Source organism: Lucilia sericata, unplaced genomic scaffold, assembly GCF_015586225.1.
Source record: "Lucilia sericata isolate MDLA Ls3-8-SP2 unplaced genomic scaffold, ASM1558622v1 Contig001371F_arrow, whole genome shotgun sequence".
In the NCBI taxonomy this organism is placed as follows: Eukaryota; Metazoa; Arthropoda; class Insecta; order Diptera; family Calliphoridae; genus Lucilia; species Lucilia sericata.
The window spans coordinates 52,878-67,185 of NW_023995313.1; the positions used below are offsets into that span (position 1 = coordinate 52,878).

A 14,308-nucleotide genomic window follows, 5' to 3' on the forward strand; every position below is an offset into this window, starting at 1 on the left:
CCCTATCGGGCCTGTTGTGCGCTCCTTAACCAATGCCTCTGGTGGGAATCGAACACACCACCTCCGGTCTACCAGACTAGAACACTAACCACTAAACTACCGGAGGCTTGACTTAAATGTCTTGACAATAATAATGGCAATAATGTTTTTAAATGCAAATGAATTCAGAAAATATATTGGAAGTTGATTTATCGAAAAATAAAGTAGTATAATAGTAGAAGTCGTATAATAGGAATGATTAATGATGGGTCTTGACAAAAAGCGTATGGAATAATAAATTGTCGAATGGAATCGTAAACCAAAAGTTGTAGGTAAACATATTACCCCAAGATATGTTTTCATATTTTCAACAAACAACTCTGATAAAAGTGGCTGCGTAGTCGTATGAAAACATTATTGATTCCATAATGGTGGAAGCTCGTTCCATAGGAAGTAGGCAATGACATTGTTGTCGACTTACTGATTATAGAACAAATCATTTAAAGTCCTTCCGTATAACGTCTTTTAACGGTTTCTGAATAAATTACCGCATATGTGTGGATAATCGACCACGAATTACGTCATCAAGTCCCTCAAAGACGTTGTCGGAAAGACATTAAGTTCTCGAAGCTCAGATTAGCCCAAATTATATACACTAATAAATAATAAGGGGTTTCATCTAAACGTTCAAAACCCTCGTAAACTGTGCAACCTGTGCATGTTTCCATTCTCGCAACTGAATTGTATAGAAATTGATTTGCACAGCCCTTATAAGTTTGAGCGACTATTTAGACTGGCAAACTTGAGCAAACTCATCGTGCATTTAATAAATCCCTTCACTATTGTTTACTTTTGAATTTATGGACTTGAATATTCACATTTTAAACATATTTTGTACAATTTGTTGTTAAAATAATTCATTTTTTATTTTTCGATTTCGTTTGATATTGTTTAAAAATATTTATAAATATTGTAATTGAACAGAATTTGAACAGGTCGAATAAACTTGCGCACTTTCACAAATGCGAAACTTAAACGTTTAAATGAAAACCCTTAGTATTTTAGATAAAAGTATTTTCTTTTTTGTTTTATTTTTAAAATTATTTGAACTTAAATCAAAAATGTCTTAAAAATGTATAATAACGATTACAAAAATTAGAGAACATATGTATTAAAGAAATAAATTAACCGCCTGACTTTATAAAACGAAACTTTCGTTAACGTAAAAAATTTGTATGAAAAATACTGGGATATTTTTGAAAATTTAAATTTTTTCCATAAATTTTTTTTTTAAACGTTTGTCGTTTCGTTTTATAAAATGAGACACTAAAAAAAATTAAAAATCTCAATTTTTCGCTAAAAAAGTTTATTTACCCCCTCATTTTATAAAACGAAACTTTTGTTAACGTAAAAAATTTGTATGAAGAATACTGGGAAATTTTTGAAAATTTGAGTTTTTTCATAAAATTTTTTTGAACGTTTGTCGTTTCGTTTTATAAAATGAGACCATTAAAATTTTCATTCCTATTACAATCGGATTTACCTATCTACCTATCTACCTATCTATCTATCTATCTATCTATCTATCTATCTATCTATCTATCTATCTATCTATCTATCTATCTATCTATCTATCTATCTATCTATCTATCTATCTATCTATCTATCTATATATATATATGTATCTGCCTATCTATCTATCTATCTATCTATCTATCTATCTATCTATCTTATCTATCTATCTATCTATCTATCTATCTATCTATCTATCTATCTATCTATCTATCTATCTATCTATCTATCTATCTATCTATCTATCTATCTATCTATCTATCTATCTATCTATCTATCTATCTATCTATCTATCTATCTATCTATCTATCTATCTATCTATCTATCTATCTATCTATCTATCTATCTATCTATCTATCTATCTATCTATCTATCTATCTATCTATCTATCTATCTATCTATCTATCTATCTATCTATCTATCTATCTATCTATCTATCTATCTATCTATCTATCTATCTATCTATCTATCTATCTATCTATCTATCTATCTATCTATCTATCTATCTATCTATCTATCTATCTATCTATCTATCTATCTATCTATCTATCTATCTATCTATCTATCTATCTATCTATCTATCTATCTATCTATCTATCTATCTATCTATCTATCTATCTATCTATCTATCTATCTATCTATCTATCTATCTATCTATCTATCTATCTATCTATCTATCTATCTATCTATCTATCTATCTATCTATCTATCTATCTATCTATCTATCTATCTATCTATCTATCTATCTATCTATCTATCTATCTATCTATCTGTCTGTCTGTCTGTCTGTCTGTCTGTCTGTCTGTCTGTCTGTCTGTCTGTCTATCTATCTATCTATCTATCTATCTATCTATCTATTTATCTATTTATCTATCTATCTATCTATCTATTTTAAACTAGACAACTTTGCTCATCCTAGTACTTTCACAAATGAATTTCATCTTGTTTCAGCAAGTTCACAATAACCATTATTAATGAAATGTTTGCAAGCTGACAGTACGTCTAAGAATTTAAAAGACTTTTGTTAGACATTATGGCGCCCGCTAATATCACAATTACTTTTCTAAAAAATGTCTTCTTTGCGATATCTCAGCAAAGACATGACATTTTCATCAGTTTGTCGCGAAAAAAAGTTAAAATGTAGTAAATAATTTTGATTTTGTAAATTTGACGATTGTACTATATTTGATATCTTCAAAACCTGATATGATGGAGTGGTACAACCCTAAAAGATAGATAAACTAAAATTCCCAATGAAGAAGTGCCTTTCAAAAGTTCTTATTAAAACCCTCGTAAACATCAAGGAAATGGAAAATTACTAGTATCTTTTCCAATTTCATAAAATGTTTAACCTTTCCAGTAAAATGCAATTTTTTCAGTTCGATTTTAAATTTTTTCTTTTATAAAACCAATTTTTCGTGGAAACTATTAGAGTTCACATCTCTATATTTATAAAACTCTAGTTTCCAAAATATATTTTATGTTTTATTTTTTTTGAACAATCAGAAAATATAATTAATTTTCCTTTTAAAATCTTTAGTTTCGATGGAATTTTATAAAAGTTATAGGCACGTGACCTTTTAAACATTAACTATGCTTTTTTAAACTAAATAGCAATCATTTCACTTATTATGTTTTTTATAAAAATAATGTTTAAAGCAGCAGTAGGGAATTTTTTAAACGAATTGTTTACAAACTGGGTCCTTGGAATTATTAGTACGTTTTTTTCTGGGATATTTCAGCGAAATTTTTTGGGAGAAAAAAACGAAATTTCTTAGAATTATTTTAAAAATTATTGGATATAATATAAACCTAAGGTAAACCTCTGTAAACATGGTAATAAAGTTAGTTTTCTTGAAGCGTGTGTTGTGAAATCGATCATAAATATTATTCAAATTTCATATTGAACACTAAAACCCAAAAAGGATTAAGGCTGGAAATATTTTAAAGTTTATGATCATTTTACGCGTAAATTAGGTAAAAATCAAGCATTTTAATTTTTTTTAATCCCACAATTTCACAGAAACTTAAATATTGACCTGTAAAAAAGAGATTAGCGCTTAGGTCAACTAATTACACGAACTTCTGTTTAAATTTAAAGGTAGAATTCAAGGAATTTATAAAGTTTATTAGAGAAAAGGAAAATTACCTGGATTAAGGCTAAGAGCTATTGAAGATGTACTCGAGGTATAAATAAGCAAACATTGAGGTTATGTAAATCATAAGTAAATTTGTTTCTGAACTACAAACAACAAAGAAATCACACAAATGTCTTCTACACCCGCAAAAAGTCTTAAACGTGAACGCACTGCTTCCATTAACTATTACTCCATACCTTATACAATTTTTATGTATAAAGAAGAATTAAGGAAAAAGGATAATGAATTTATGAGATTGTCCAAAGTGAAGTTATATCTCACCGACAACTTGATCTCCAATACCATACGCAATATCGGCCAATACGATGTAACCGAAGTGATGAATATCAATCAGCAAATGATGTTTAAAAAACGTCTGCATACTAAAATGCACAAGATACGTAAACTGGAGAAATTGGGCGTTAAGAATATCGATCCAAATTATATAAGTGATGAATTGTAAAGTTTATATTAATATTAGTTGTAATTATTAGTTTTAAGTGAACACTTTGTGATAACGAAAATTAATTAGATTAATTAAAATTACATTTATTTTGTAGTATTGAAATTCTATTGTTTTTATTTTTATAATTTTGTATTGTTAGGGGAGGTTTATTTTACAAACTACAGTAAACCTTGCATTTCGTTCATGAATTGTGTGTAGGCATCGTCTTTCGAGGCGGCATGATTCGACTCTTTGGGATGTGTGGGGGTTTCTTGAGCATAAGGTTTTGAACGATTGGGTTTGCGTGCATCATCACGTTTAACTCTTAAAGTGGAGGGTACAAAGCGTGTAACATCAGCGCTTAGATTTCTGTAAGATAAAACGGGAATTTGATTACAAAAATGTATAAAAAGCTTAGATCTAAAAAAGTCTACCTTATTTGTGGTTTAGCGGTAATTGTAGTTACACCCTTACTATCCTTGTTCTGTAGCTGTTGATTTTTGTGATGGGCCATTCGGGGAGGCATACCGGGTGGTGGTCCTGGTATACGTATACCCATGCGTGGCATACCAGGTCTGGGACCAGGTGGTGGTCCTGGTGGCATGCGTATACCGAAGGCATGCATGCCTGGTGGTCGGGGAGGTGGACGAAACATCATGGGTGGTGGTGCCAAACCTCCCATGGGTGGCACTGGTGGCCCTCCAACATGCATATGTGGTTGAGCCGGCATACTGGGTAAATTCATAGGCATGGGCATAGGTGCCGCTGTCAAGGGTGCAGGCTGCACCGGCACGGCCGCTATTTTATTCGTAGCAGAATCTTTCCTCTTTCTTCTAGATGAATCACTATCCTGTTCATCATCTGTATTATCTGAACTGTTAGAATCATCAGTTTTGTCCTCATCATCATTATCACCATCTTCTGCATCTGATGTTTTTGTTTTATTTTCTCCATCTTCTGCTGTATTGGCGGCACTGTCTCCCAATCTACCAGCGGCCACTTTCTTTTTGTGTACATTTTCCATTTCTTTCATAAAATCATCAATATTTTGTCCCGATATGGCCAGCATACGTTGCTGTAGGGAATTGGGTTTGGGCACAACTTTAGACTGTTTTGATTTTGGTACGTATTTTTAAGCACCACCTCATCGTCTTCGGCATCAGAGTCAAGATCGGGAAAATCTATAAGATCTGGTGGTGGTCCTACCGGTACTCCCAAGGTTTCTTTCTTTTTGCTATCATCCGTTTTTTCGGAAAGTTTTGAATACTGGTTGCGGAAAAAAGGAAATGCTTAAATTTTTAGGTTTTTTCTAGTTTTTTGATTTTGTTAAAAACTTTTTTTTTGAAAAAAGCTTTTGAAAATAAATTTAGTGATAGAATTTTTGCGAAAAAGCTTTTTGAGGGATATTATTTGCTTAAAAGCTTTTTGTATATAAAATGCAAATTTTATATAAAAAAATAGTATATATTCATTAAAAGTATTTTATTGGAAATTTTAGAAAAAGATTTTCTTAAAGAAGTTTTTAAAAAAGCTTTTGTGAAAAAACTTTCAAAAAGGTATTTGTAAAGAATATTTTGGTTAAAATTTTATAAAGATGTCTTTCTAGAGAAACTGTTAGTTAAAAAGCATTTTTAACTTTTTAAACAAGCATTTTGAAAAGCTTTTATAAAAAAAACTTAAAAAAAAGCTTTTTTAAAATAAACTTTTTGGAAAAAGCTTTAAATAATCTTTATGAAACTTTTAAAAAAGGCTTTTTGCGAAACCATTAGGAGATCTTTTATTTGAAAAGCTGTTTTGTAATTTTTTTATAAAAAACTTTTAAAAAAGAATTTTTAGGAAAATTTTTCATTCGCTGCAAAAAGTTTTTCATAAAAACTTTTATAAGGATTCTATTTTATGAAAAAGCTTTATGATTCTGTAAATTTAAATGAAAATTTAAAGAACTTCAAAAATACTGAAAAATTGACTTTCTCATGTAAACAACTTTAAAGATCTCATGATCATTATAACACTTACATTGTCATTGGTCTTTTTGAGAGCACCTGGAGGTGCTCCCGGAGCAAAGGGAGGCAAAGATAAAGCTGTGGGTGGTGGTGGTAAACGTTTGGGTGGAAATGAACTCGCAGATGAAGCCGTTGTTGTAGCTGGTGTTTGGGTACTCGAAGGCAAAGGAATCTCATCAATCTGTACACTTTGAGCATGTTTAACACTTTCATAATATTGTTGCTTTTTCAGACGTTTCTTTTCATATTCAACCTCTTTGCGTTTCAGCTCGGACCAGTGTTCAGGATCATCATTATGCTGTAGTAAAGAAAAATAATATGTTTTAAATGTTAACGTAAATAAAAACACACAAGCCACTTACATAAAGTCTCATAACACGATCAAAGGTTTCCTTTAATTTCTTGCGTTTATCTCTTAAAAACCTTTTCATTTAAAGGCGAAGGCTGCAAAACATTGTATTCTATAAGATAGTAAACAAAATAGTTTGATATTCTTTACGAAACGCCATTTGAAAAATCTTCCTACCCATTTCATCGATTTTTTCCATTTCCTCCAATATCTGGCTGGGATCTTTGTTTTTGAGCACAGCCGCTCTCACCATTTGACGCTGCTTTTTGTTCTTTTTCAACTCCTTCTTGCGGGCTTCCTTTCCTGTAAATAACAAACAACGCCATGAATACCTGCAAATGTTTAGTTTCTACTCCCTTAAGGGAAAATTCACTTTTTCTTTACTTACTCGCTTGATCTGTGGGATTCATGTATTTACCACTTTTAGTGGTATTTATAGATCTGCGCCCCATGTTTTGCTTGATTTATTTTCTACTTTTTGCACTTAAATATTTAATTTTTTACATGAAAATTGAAGAATTTGTATAAATTATACCAATTCGGCTAAAAAAAAATAATGTGTCAAATGTCAACTCTGTGTTTTCTTTTATTGTGATGGTATTATTGCGATAACTGAAATGATAATAGTAAACAGCTGTTGTTAGAGATGTGCTTATGAAGTAAGAAACGATTATTCTGCAAGCGCTGCTAAAAGCAAACTTCAAACACTTCAAACAAAAAAGTGTTTGATACAAAAAATACATTCCTGTTTGACAATCCAGAATATGATAGCACGTCAAACATATGTTTTTTTAAATGGTACATCAAACAAAATAAAATCGTTGAAAATTTAATAATTAAACTATTTGAGAACTTAGCCGGCTTAAAGTCGATTTTAAGCCGCCGCCGATAATTTTATTGTTAGCCGCCTTTAATATTTGCCGGCGCAGGGCTCTGACTCTTTCAGAAGAGAACCTTTTTACATTTTTGTTTTTATTCCTACATTCGCTGTTAAATTTCGAGCACGCGTTTAAGTATTAAATTATTTTTTAGATTTTGTAAAATATTTTTGTAAAAATTCTTAGCAAAATGACAACAAAAAACTTTACCAAACCCCGATTGTCCAAGGGCATATTGGAAATGAAGTTTATGCAGCGCACCAAGGCCAAAGTGGACAAAGAAATAGAGGCAGCCGAGGGTAGAGCCATGTACTCCAATGAGATTACGGAAAAAATGTTAAACAGCAATTCAAATTTCATAATTGAACCCAGTTTTGTGCATTGTGAAAATCTCATCGAGGGTCGCTTAAGTTTTCGTGGCATGAATCCCGAAATTGAACGTTTACTTGAGTTGGAACGTGCAGAAAAGGCGGCAGCTAAAAGGCAAGAACAAAGCACTGAGGTTTCCAATGATGATATGGTAAAGTTCTATCAAAACAAGACGGCCGGTGCGGCTCATACCATAGAAAAGAAATTTAACAAATTTAAAAAGATCAATCAAAATAAAAATAATAATAAAAGACACCTAGAGGATGAGCAAGCTGCCATAGCTGGCAGTGCGGGTAAAAAGAAGAAAGCCAAATTTATGAAACCTAAAACTAGTGACGATGAAGAAGAACAAAATAATTGATTTGTTTTTACTCTTAGATGTATAAGTAGTTATTAATTTTGTCTTTAGTTAATAAGAAAGAGAATACTTAACGCCCCCGCATATAATTTTGAAATATTTGTATTTTTTATTTTCTAGAAAATATAATATAATAAACATAATTAACAAGTTTTTAATTACAAAAATTGTGTGTAGGTATTTATTTACTTATATTTCAGTTTTCACTGCCTGCAAAGCATAAAACATATCTGTTGAATTGATCCAACGCCACGTATTACTCCAAAACTCGTAAGTGCTGCCATTGACAATGACTGTATGACATCCCACTAGTTGAAAAAAGAAGAATATTATAAGTAACTTTAAGATTATTTTTCATATTTTAAATTGGAAAGGAAATTCGAACAAATCCTTTAATTCTGCAGATTCTATCGGAATGAAACCACTTTCAATATTTAATATAGAATTGAAATTTGTTGATTTTTAACAAAGTAAATAATAAAAACTAATTTTTTGTTTAAATTTACAAAATCTTAAAAGAGAAAACGTTTGAAGTACTAACTGCGGAATGGCAAGTATTTCATTTGGAATCCAAATTTTGATTATAAAATCTTTAAAAACTTTTGTTTTAAAATTTTAATACTTTATTCTCTAAATTAATAAAAATAAACATAACTAAGCAACAAGTATTTTATCGAAAATCTTTAATATTATCTTATATTTCCGTTTTAACCGCTTGCAGAGCGTAACACATATCGGTTGTGTTTATCCAGCGCCAAGTATTACGCACAAAATCATAAGTACTGCCATTAACAACGACTGTCTGACAGCCCACTATAGAGAAAAAGAAAAATAAAACTTATATTTTTGTTAACAAACAGACATTTTTACACTCTATGGACAACACGAAAAAAATCGAACTATTTCTACTACAAACTCCTAATGATCTATCTGTACAATATGAAAATTTGATTTTTAAACATAAACACTTACTTGTATCCAAAATCCTCTGTACATCTAAAGGACTAATCATTTTATCCCAATGATGTGTGCCAACGGGAGCAATTTTTAAAATATATTCACCCAATAGAACACCACCCAACCACATGGGTATGGTTTTATTTAGAGTTGTAATAAATAAAGAACCTCCAGGCTAAAAATCACAAATATTTAATAAAACCATATACATATGTATGTATGTAGGTACACACATGCATATAAAGAATAATTTTACATTACCTTCAAACTCTGCACACATGACGTCAGTAAAGCAACTTTATCTTCAACATGTTCCAAAACCTCCGATACCACAACAGCATCATAATAATTCATTTTATCTTTAACATGAATATCTAGAGGTTCTATTTTATACTGTATATTATCGCATAATTTTGGATCGGCCACATGGGATAGATGTTCGCGTGCTACACGTATTAACTCATCACTCAAATCTATGCCGGTCATCTGAGCGCCTAAACGAGCTAATTGTTCGGTTAAAATTCCCCCGCCACAGCCTACTTCTAAAATTTGCTGATCCTTTAATACTTGGCAAGTGTTAACCAATTCGGGGGAGATATTGCCACGAGCTACTAGCCCATCACGTATGAAGGGTACTCTAAAAAATAAGGTATTTTCAATAACAAATTTAAACAAAATATTGTGAGCTAGTGTAAACTAGTTTCTGAAGCAATAGGCGTATTTAAAGTTCGGCTTAACAGGCCTATTGCTCCCTTACCTTATGGCATTTAAAGAATGTAAAGCTTTCATTGTCCCATTAAGATTCCACCAATCATTGGCATAATTGCCATGATGTTGCACTTCACGCTGTGTTTCATTATCAAATTTCTGTTGGTTAGATGTTTGTAAGTCGGTTAAAGGTTGTGTCTTTGCAACATGTTGGCCGGCTTCCGAGTGTTGCAATTTTGTTAAATATTGTACATGATTATTAGTACATACCAAAATTTGCCTTCTAGATAAAAAGAAGTTATGTTAAGATATTTTCTTTGTAGCCATATTAATTAATATATTAACCTCTGTTGTTTTATAACACCGGCAATTGTTTTAAAAATTTGTTGCGACATTTTTTCAAATAGAAATTGTAGTGTTATTTTGTTTTTTTTTTCTAGAGAACAGCGCTAGTCAAAATTAATACCGCCGATACATATAAACAGCTGTGTTTTGTTTATATGGGCCGTTGCTACACCAAAACAATAAATATTACAACAATATTAAACACTCCGGCAACTCTTTTTATTTTACATTTGTTTTTAAACGCACGTGTTGGTATTCATTAAAAAAACTTTAATTTTTGTGCAACTATTTTTTAAAAATATCTTAAAATTTATTAAATAAAAATGAAAACTTCCGTGAAGAAAACAATAAAACCTAAAAGCTTGTCTACAATTAAAAAGAAAAAGGTAGAAAATCCTGATATTAAAAGTAAAAAAGTCAAGAAACTTAAAAATGCTGTCGAGGAAAAAGAGGTGCTTGCAGAGCAAATCACAAAAGTGGACAAAAAGCTAAAGAAACACGATAAAGGGGAGAAAAAATTTAAAGCTAAGGAAGGTAAAAAATCAAAAGATATCTCGGATAAAACGTCCAAGAAAAAGAAGGGACACAAGCAGGATTTGGAGGGTTTAAAAGATATTGATCCAGAATTCTATGACTTTTTAAAGAAAAACGATAAACAATTGTTGGAATTTAATCTTTTGGATAGTGATGATGATGACGATGATGAGGCCAAAGAAGAGACAAAAGTAAATAAAAAAGATAAATCTAAAAAGACTAAAAAACAACAGGATTCAGATTCTGAGGAAGAAATGGATATGGATGAAGAAGACGAAGATGGTGATGATGACGATGATAAATATCATAAACCCTCTGGTGATCTTGAGGTGGCCAGTGACGAAAGTGATTACGAGGCAGAAGATGAGCCAAGCGTCGGACCTGATGGTACACAAAAAGTTACTTTGAATCTTTTGCGTCAATGGCAATTGCAATTGGAAAAGAATAATGTACCCATTGATACCGTACGCAAAGTTATACAAGCTTTTAGTTCAGCGTTGCTTAGTATTTCGCCAGATAGCGATCAAAATGTGCCCATGGCCTACAAAGTAGTAGGTTCTGCTGCTTTTAATGGCGTCATACAATTGTGTGTGTTGCATTTGCAGCCTGCTATTTTACGTTATCTCAATGTAACACCACGTTCTTCTATACCTCTGCATAAGACCAAAAAATGGAATAAAGTTAGGGGTTGTTTGCGTTATTATCTAACGGATTTGATACGTTTAGTGGAACAGGTGTCAAGCGCTAATATTTTGTCAGTGCTATTGAAACATCTTCACCAAATGGCTGGTATGGTGGCACCATTTTCTGCTCTGGGTAAGACTATTTTAAAAAGATTAATTGTCTTATGGTCAACGGGAGATGAAACTGTACGCGTTATTTCATTCTTGTGCATTTTGAAAATCACACGCAATCAACAGGTATTTACGTTTAAATATTCAAAGTTATTTTAAATCGTATAGCTGGGTTTATTTTCATTTTAGGCCACCATGTTGAATCATGTTCTGAAAGCCATGTATCTTTCTTACGTACGCAATTCGAAATTTGTTTCACCCAACACTTTACCGGCCATAAACTTTATGAGACGATCTTTGGTGGAAATGTTTGCTTTGGATTTGAATGTTACTTACCAACATGCTTTCTTGTACATTCGTCAATTGGCCATTCATCTGCGTAATGCTGTCATATTGAAGAAGAAAGACAGTTTCCAGGCTTGCTACAATTGGCAATACATCAATTCTTTGCGTTTGTGGTCAGATCTTTTGGGTACCACCTCTGATAAACCACAATTGCAGCCTTTGGTCTATCCCTTGGTTACTATTGCTTTTGGTGTTATACGTCTAATACCCACAGCTCAATATTTCCCCTTAAGATTCCATTGCATACAATCTCTTATCGATTTAGCCAAATCTACTCACACTTTTATACCAGTTTTACCTTTAATCTTGGAAGTATTAAAGAGCAACACATTTAATCGTAAGCATACAACTGTGTCCATGAAACCTATGCAGTTTACTTGCATTTTACGTCTAAACAAGGGTCAATTGGCTGAGAACGGTTTTAGAGATGAAGTTGTGGAACAGGTGTGTGGTTTGACATTGGAATATTTGGCTTACGAATCATCTTCATTGGCTTTCTGTGACTTGGCTGTGCATACTGTGATGGCTTTGAAGGCATATCTTAAGGAATGTCGCAATGCTAACTATTCACGTAAATTAAAGCAATTGGTGGACAAGATACACGAGAACTCTAAATTTATTGAGCAAGAGAGACGTAAAATTACCTTCGGTCTTAAGGACACGGCAGAAATTCAAGCCTGGGAGACAAAGGTTAAAAATAAGGGTACACCCTTGGACATTTACTACAATAGCTGGGTTAAGACGCACGAAACCAAAAAGAGACGTCAAGCCGCTCAAGCTGATGTCATTAATGATGATTATAATTTGCCAACAATTAAGAAATCATCTAAGAAAACTTCAGTTCCAGTTAAAAATGAAAATGGTGAAATTGAATTGTTCCCATCAGATTCGGAAGATGATGAAGTTAAGATTCCCGGAGCTGAGGATAGCGATGAGGAAATGTTAGAAGAGAAACCTAAAAAGAAATCGTCCACAAAGGAAAAGAAATCGAAAAAGAAAGCCAAGGTGACGGAAGAAATCGAATATGATGTGCCTGTTGAAGAACCTGTTGAGGGCGAGGAAGATGTGGATATTGTTAAAGATTTGGATTTAGATGACTGGTAAACAAAATAATCGTCAGTTTACAAAATCTTATTTTTGTAACATTTTTAATACGTAGTTAAGGAATATGAAATAAAATAAATACATATTTTAAAAGTAAATCAAAGCTTTTTTAAAAAAAATTCTTCATTTGAACAATTCTTTCTTACCGTGAACGTGATGATAATTACACAAACACTACAAACTTTTTTATAAAAGCGACAAGAACATTCGTAAATAAATGTGTTGTTTTTGTAAATTTGTATTTAATGTGTGTATTTAATAGACAGTCTAATCCGAGAGTAAGGAATGGATCGTTGAACTATTTATTTATAGAAAGTTTCGATTTTTATTTCAGATATTTAATTATCTAAATAATGCGCAGACATAAAAAGAAAAAATATTTATTTATTCACCATCACAATACAAAGCCTTTAAAACACTTTTAAGTTATTAAAAACATTACGTTTTTTAAATGAAATAAATCCAATATACTTTAAAATTTATTTAATTAAATATAACATTAAACATCTAACAATTTAATTAATATAAATTATCACGCACATTTTTATACTCTAAAAACTTTTTAAAATTTCTTCTCTGGATCCTTACTTGGAATAATTTCATATTCCTTGTATTTAGGAAAAGTTCCTATAGTCTCTTTCTCCGGAGCTACCAACTTGCCTTGATCATCCTTCTTGCCATACTTGGCATCCAATTCAGCGGCATTTCTTTTTTTCATGTCCATAATTTGTAAATTTCTTACCAGCTCTTCTTTAGTGGGAGGGTCATCTCTGCGTCCTCTAAGCCAAGCCTCCCATTCAGCGGTTAGTTCTTGATCAAAGGCTTCCTTATTGGCCGGTTCAAACCATCTAGAAGCTTTACGTTTGCCAATTGATGGATCTGCTGGTATTTCAAAATATTTATTGCCAAAATAATCCTCTCCAATGTAGTTGCCACGAATCTGCCGGGGTCTAAAAGATTTAAAGAAATTTTGGAATATTATCTTGATAATATCACGCTGCGGAGGTTTTGCCATTGCTTTATTTTTTAATATTTTTTAATTTGTGGAATTTTATTAAAATACAAAAATAATAGTGATGCACGTCGTAATATTGGTTATGTTTATGTTATGACATCTACAGCTGTTTACAGTAAACAATTTGTCAATGATGCCGGACTTTTTTGCATAGATAGTACCATTTAAAGATTACCGTTATTTTTCTACTTAAAAAATAATATAATTTCAGTTTGTTGTAGCGATATAATAATAAATAATTTTATGAATATACATATATTTATTAAATTTTTAAAAATACATTGATAACATGTAACACTAAATAAACTACAATTACTTAAATCGGTATTCACAAATCTGCTTTGCTATCTTTGTATCTATCCCTTCCTCATTCGCACGTTGAGAAGCAACAGTAACACACAGCTGCACAAAAACG

The 14,308-nt window shown here is 31.6% G+C and overlaps 6 protein-coding genes across 8 annotated transcripts; 3 read left to right on the forward strand and 3 right to left on the reverse strand.

Annotated features, from left to right (window-relative positions):
- Nucleotides 1-3,607: 3,607 nt before the first annotated feature.
- On the forward strand, nt 3,608-4,152 carry LOC119611132. The gene has a single exon (XM_037966611.1). The coding sequence runs from the start codon at nt 3,820-3,822 to the stop codon at nt 4,150-4,152; it is 333 nt and encodes a 110-aa protein (XP_037822539.1). The 5' UTR covers nt 3,608-3,819.
- An 84-nt stretch (nt 4,153-4,236) lies between these two features.
- Nucleotides 4,237-7,094, reverse strand: LOC119611136 (WW domain-binding protein 11). Its single transcript, XM_037966615.1, is given in 8 exon segments — nt 4,237-4,503; nt 4,569-5,265; nt 5,268-5,400; nt 6,151-6,435; nt 6,500-6,556; nt 6,558-6,598; nt 6,664-6,789; nt 6,875-7,094. Coding segments are annotated over 8 exon segments (1,593 nt in total). The 5' UTR covers nt 6,939-7,094; the 3' UTR covers nt 4,237-4,313.
- Nucleotides 7,095-7,446: 352 nt separating this feature from the next.
- LOC119611130 (M-phase phosphoprotein 6) lies at nt 7,447-8,234 on the forward strand. Its single transcript, XM_037966609.1, has one exon. It carries the CDS (start codon nt 7,555-7,557, stop codon nt 8,092-8,094), a length of 540 nt encoding a protein of 179 aa, XP_037822537.1. The 5' UTR covers nt 7,447-7,554; the 3' UTR covers nt 8,095-8,234.
- On the reverse strand, nt 8,188-10,260 carry LOC119611129 (ubiquinone biosynthesis O-methyltransferase, mitochondrial). 3 transcript variants are annotated; one of them, XM_037966607.1, is made up of 5 exons: nt 10,102-10,260; nt 9,806-10,039; nt 9,310-9,685; nt 9,064-9,223; nt 8,188-8,399 (listed from the first exon to the last, which is right to left on the reverse strand). In XM_037966607.1, the coding sequence occupies exons 1-5, from the start codon at nt 10,149-10,151 to the stop codon at nt 8,281-8,283; spliced, it is 939 nt and encodes a 312-aa protein (XP_037822535.1). In that variant the 5' UTR covers nt 10,152-10,260; the 3' UTR covers nt 8,188-8,280. The 3 variants fall into 3 exon arrangements, with proteins under 3 accessions (XP_037822535.1, XP_037822534.1, XP_037822536.1); XM_037966606.1 differs by lacking the exon at nt 8,188-8,399 and adding an exon at nt 8,692-8,904; XM_037966608.1 differs by lacking the exon at nt 8,188-8,399 and adding an exon at nt 8,692-8,904 and having other exon boundaries at nt 9,806-10,036; nt 10,102-10,248.
- A 57-nt stretch (nt 10,261-10,317) lies between these two features.
- On the forward strand, nt 10,318-13,067 carry LOC119611128 (nucleolar complex protein 2 homolog). Its single transcript, XM_037966605.1, has 2 exons — nt 10,318-11,555; nt 11,619-13,067. Exons 1-2 carry the CDS (start codon nt 10,425-10,427, stop codon nt 12,876-12,878), a joined length of 2,391 nt encoding a protein of 796 aa, XP_037822533.1. The 5' UTR covers nt 10,318-10,424; the 3' UTR covers nt 12,879-13,067.
- A 254-nt stretch (nt 13,068-13,321) lies between these two features.
- LOC119611131 (NADH dehydrogenase [ubiquinone] 1 alpha subcomplex assembly factor 2) lies at nt 13,322-14,014 on the reverse strand. Its single transcript, XM_037966610.1, has one exon. The coding sequence runs from the start codon at nt 13,891-13,893 to the stop codon at nt 13,441-13,443; it is 453 nt and encodes a 150-aa protein (XP_037822538.1). The 5' UTR covers nt 13,894-14,014; the 3' UTR covers nt 13,322-13,440.
- Nucleotides 14,015-14,308: the final 294 nt, after the last annotated feature.

Coding starts and splice junctions, on each gene's coding strand:
- LOC119611131 (XM_037966610.1), bottom strand. CDS start 13,893: ATGGCAAAACCTCCGCAGCGTGATATTATCAAGATAATATTCCAAAAT.
- LOC119611130 (XM_037966609.1), top strand. CDS start 7,555: ATGACAACAAAAAACTTTACCAAACCCCGATTGTCCAAGGGCATATTG.
- LOC119611129 (XM_037966607.1), bottom strand. CDS start 10,151: ATGTCGCAACAAATTTTTAAAACAATTGCCGGTGTTATAAAACAACAG. Junction 10,040..10,101: donor GGTGTTATAAAACAACAGAG/GTTAATATATTA, acceptor CTTTTTATCTAG/AAGGCAAATTTTGGTATGTA. Junction 9,224..9,309: donor CATGTGTGCAGAGTTTGAAG/GTAATGTAAAAT, acceptor TGTGATTTTTAG/CCTGGAGGTTCTTTATTTAT.
- LOC119611132 (XM_037966611.1), top strand. CDS start 3,820: ATGTCTTCTACACCCGCAAAAAGTCTTAAACGTGAACGCACTGCTTCC.
- LOC119611128 (XM_037966605.1), top strand. CDS start 10,425: ATGAAAACTTCCGTGAAGAAAACAATAAAACCTAAAAGCTTGTCTACA. Junction 11,556..11,618: donor AAATCACACGCAATCAACAG/GTATTTACGTTT, acceptor TTTTCATTTTAG/GCCACCATGTTGAATCATGT.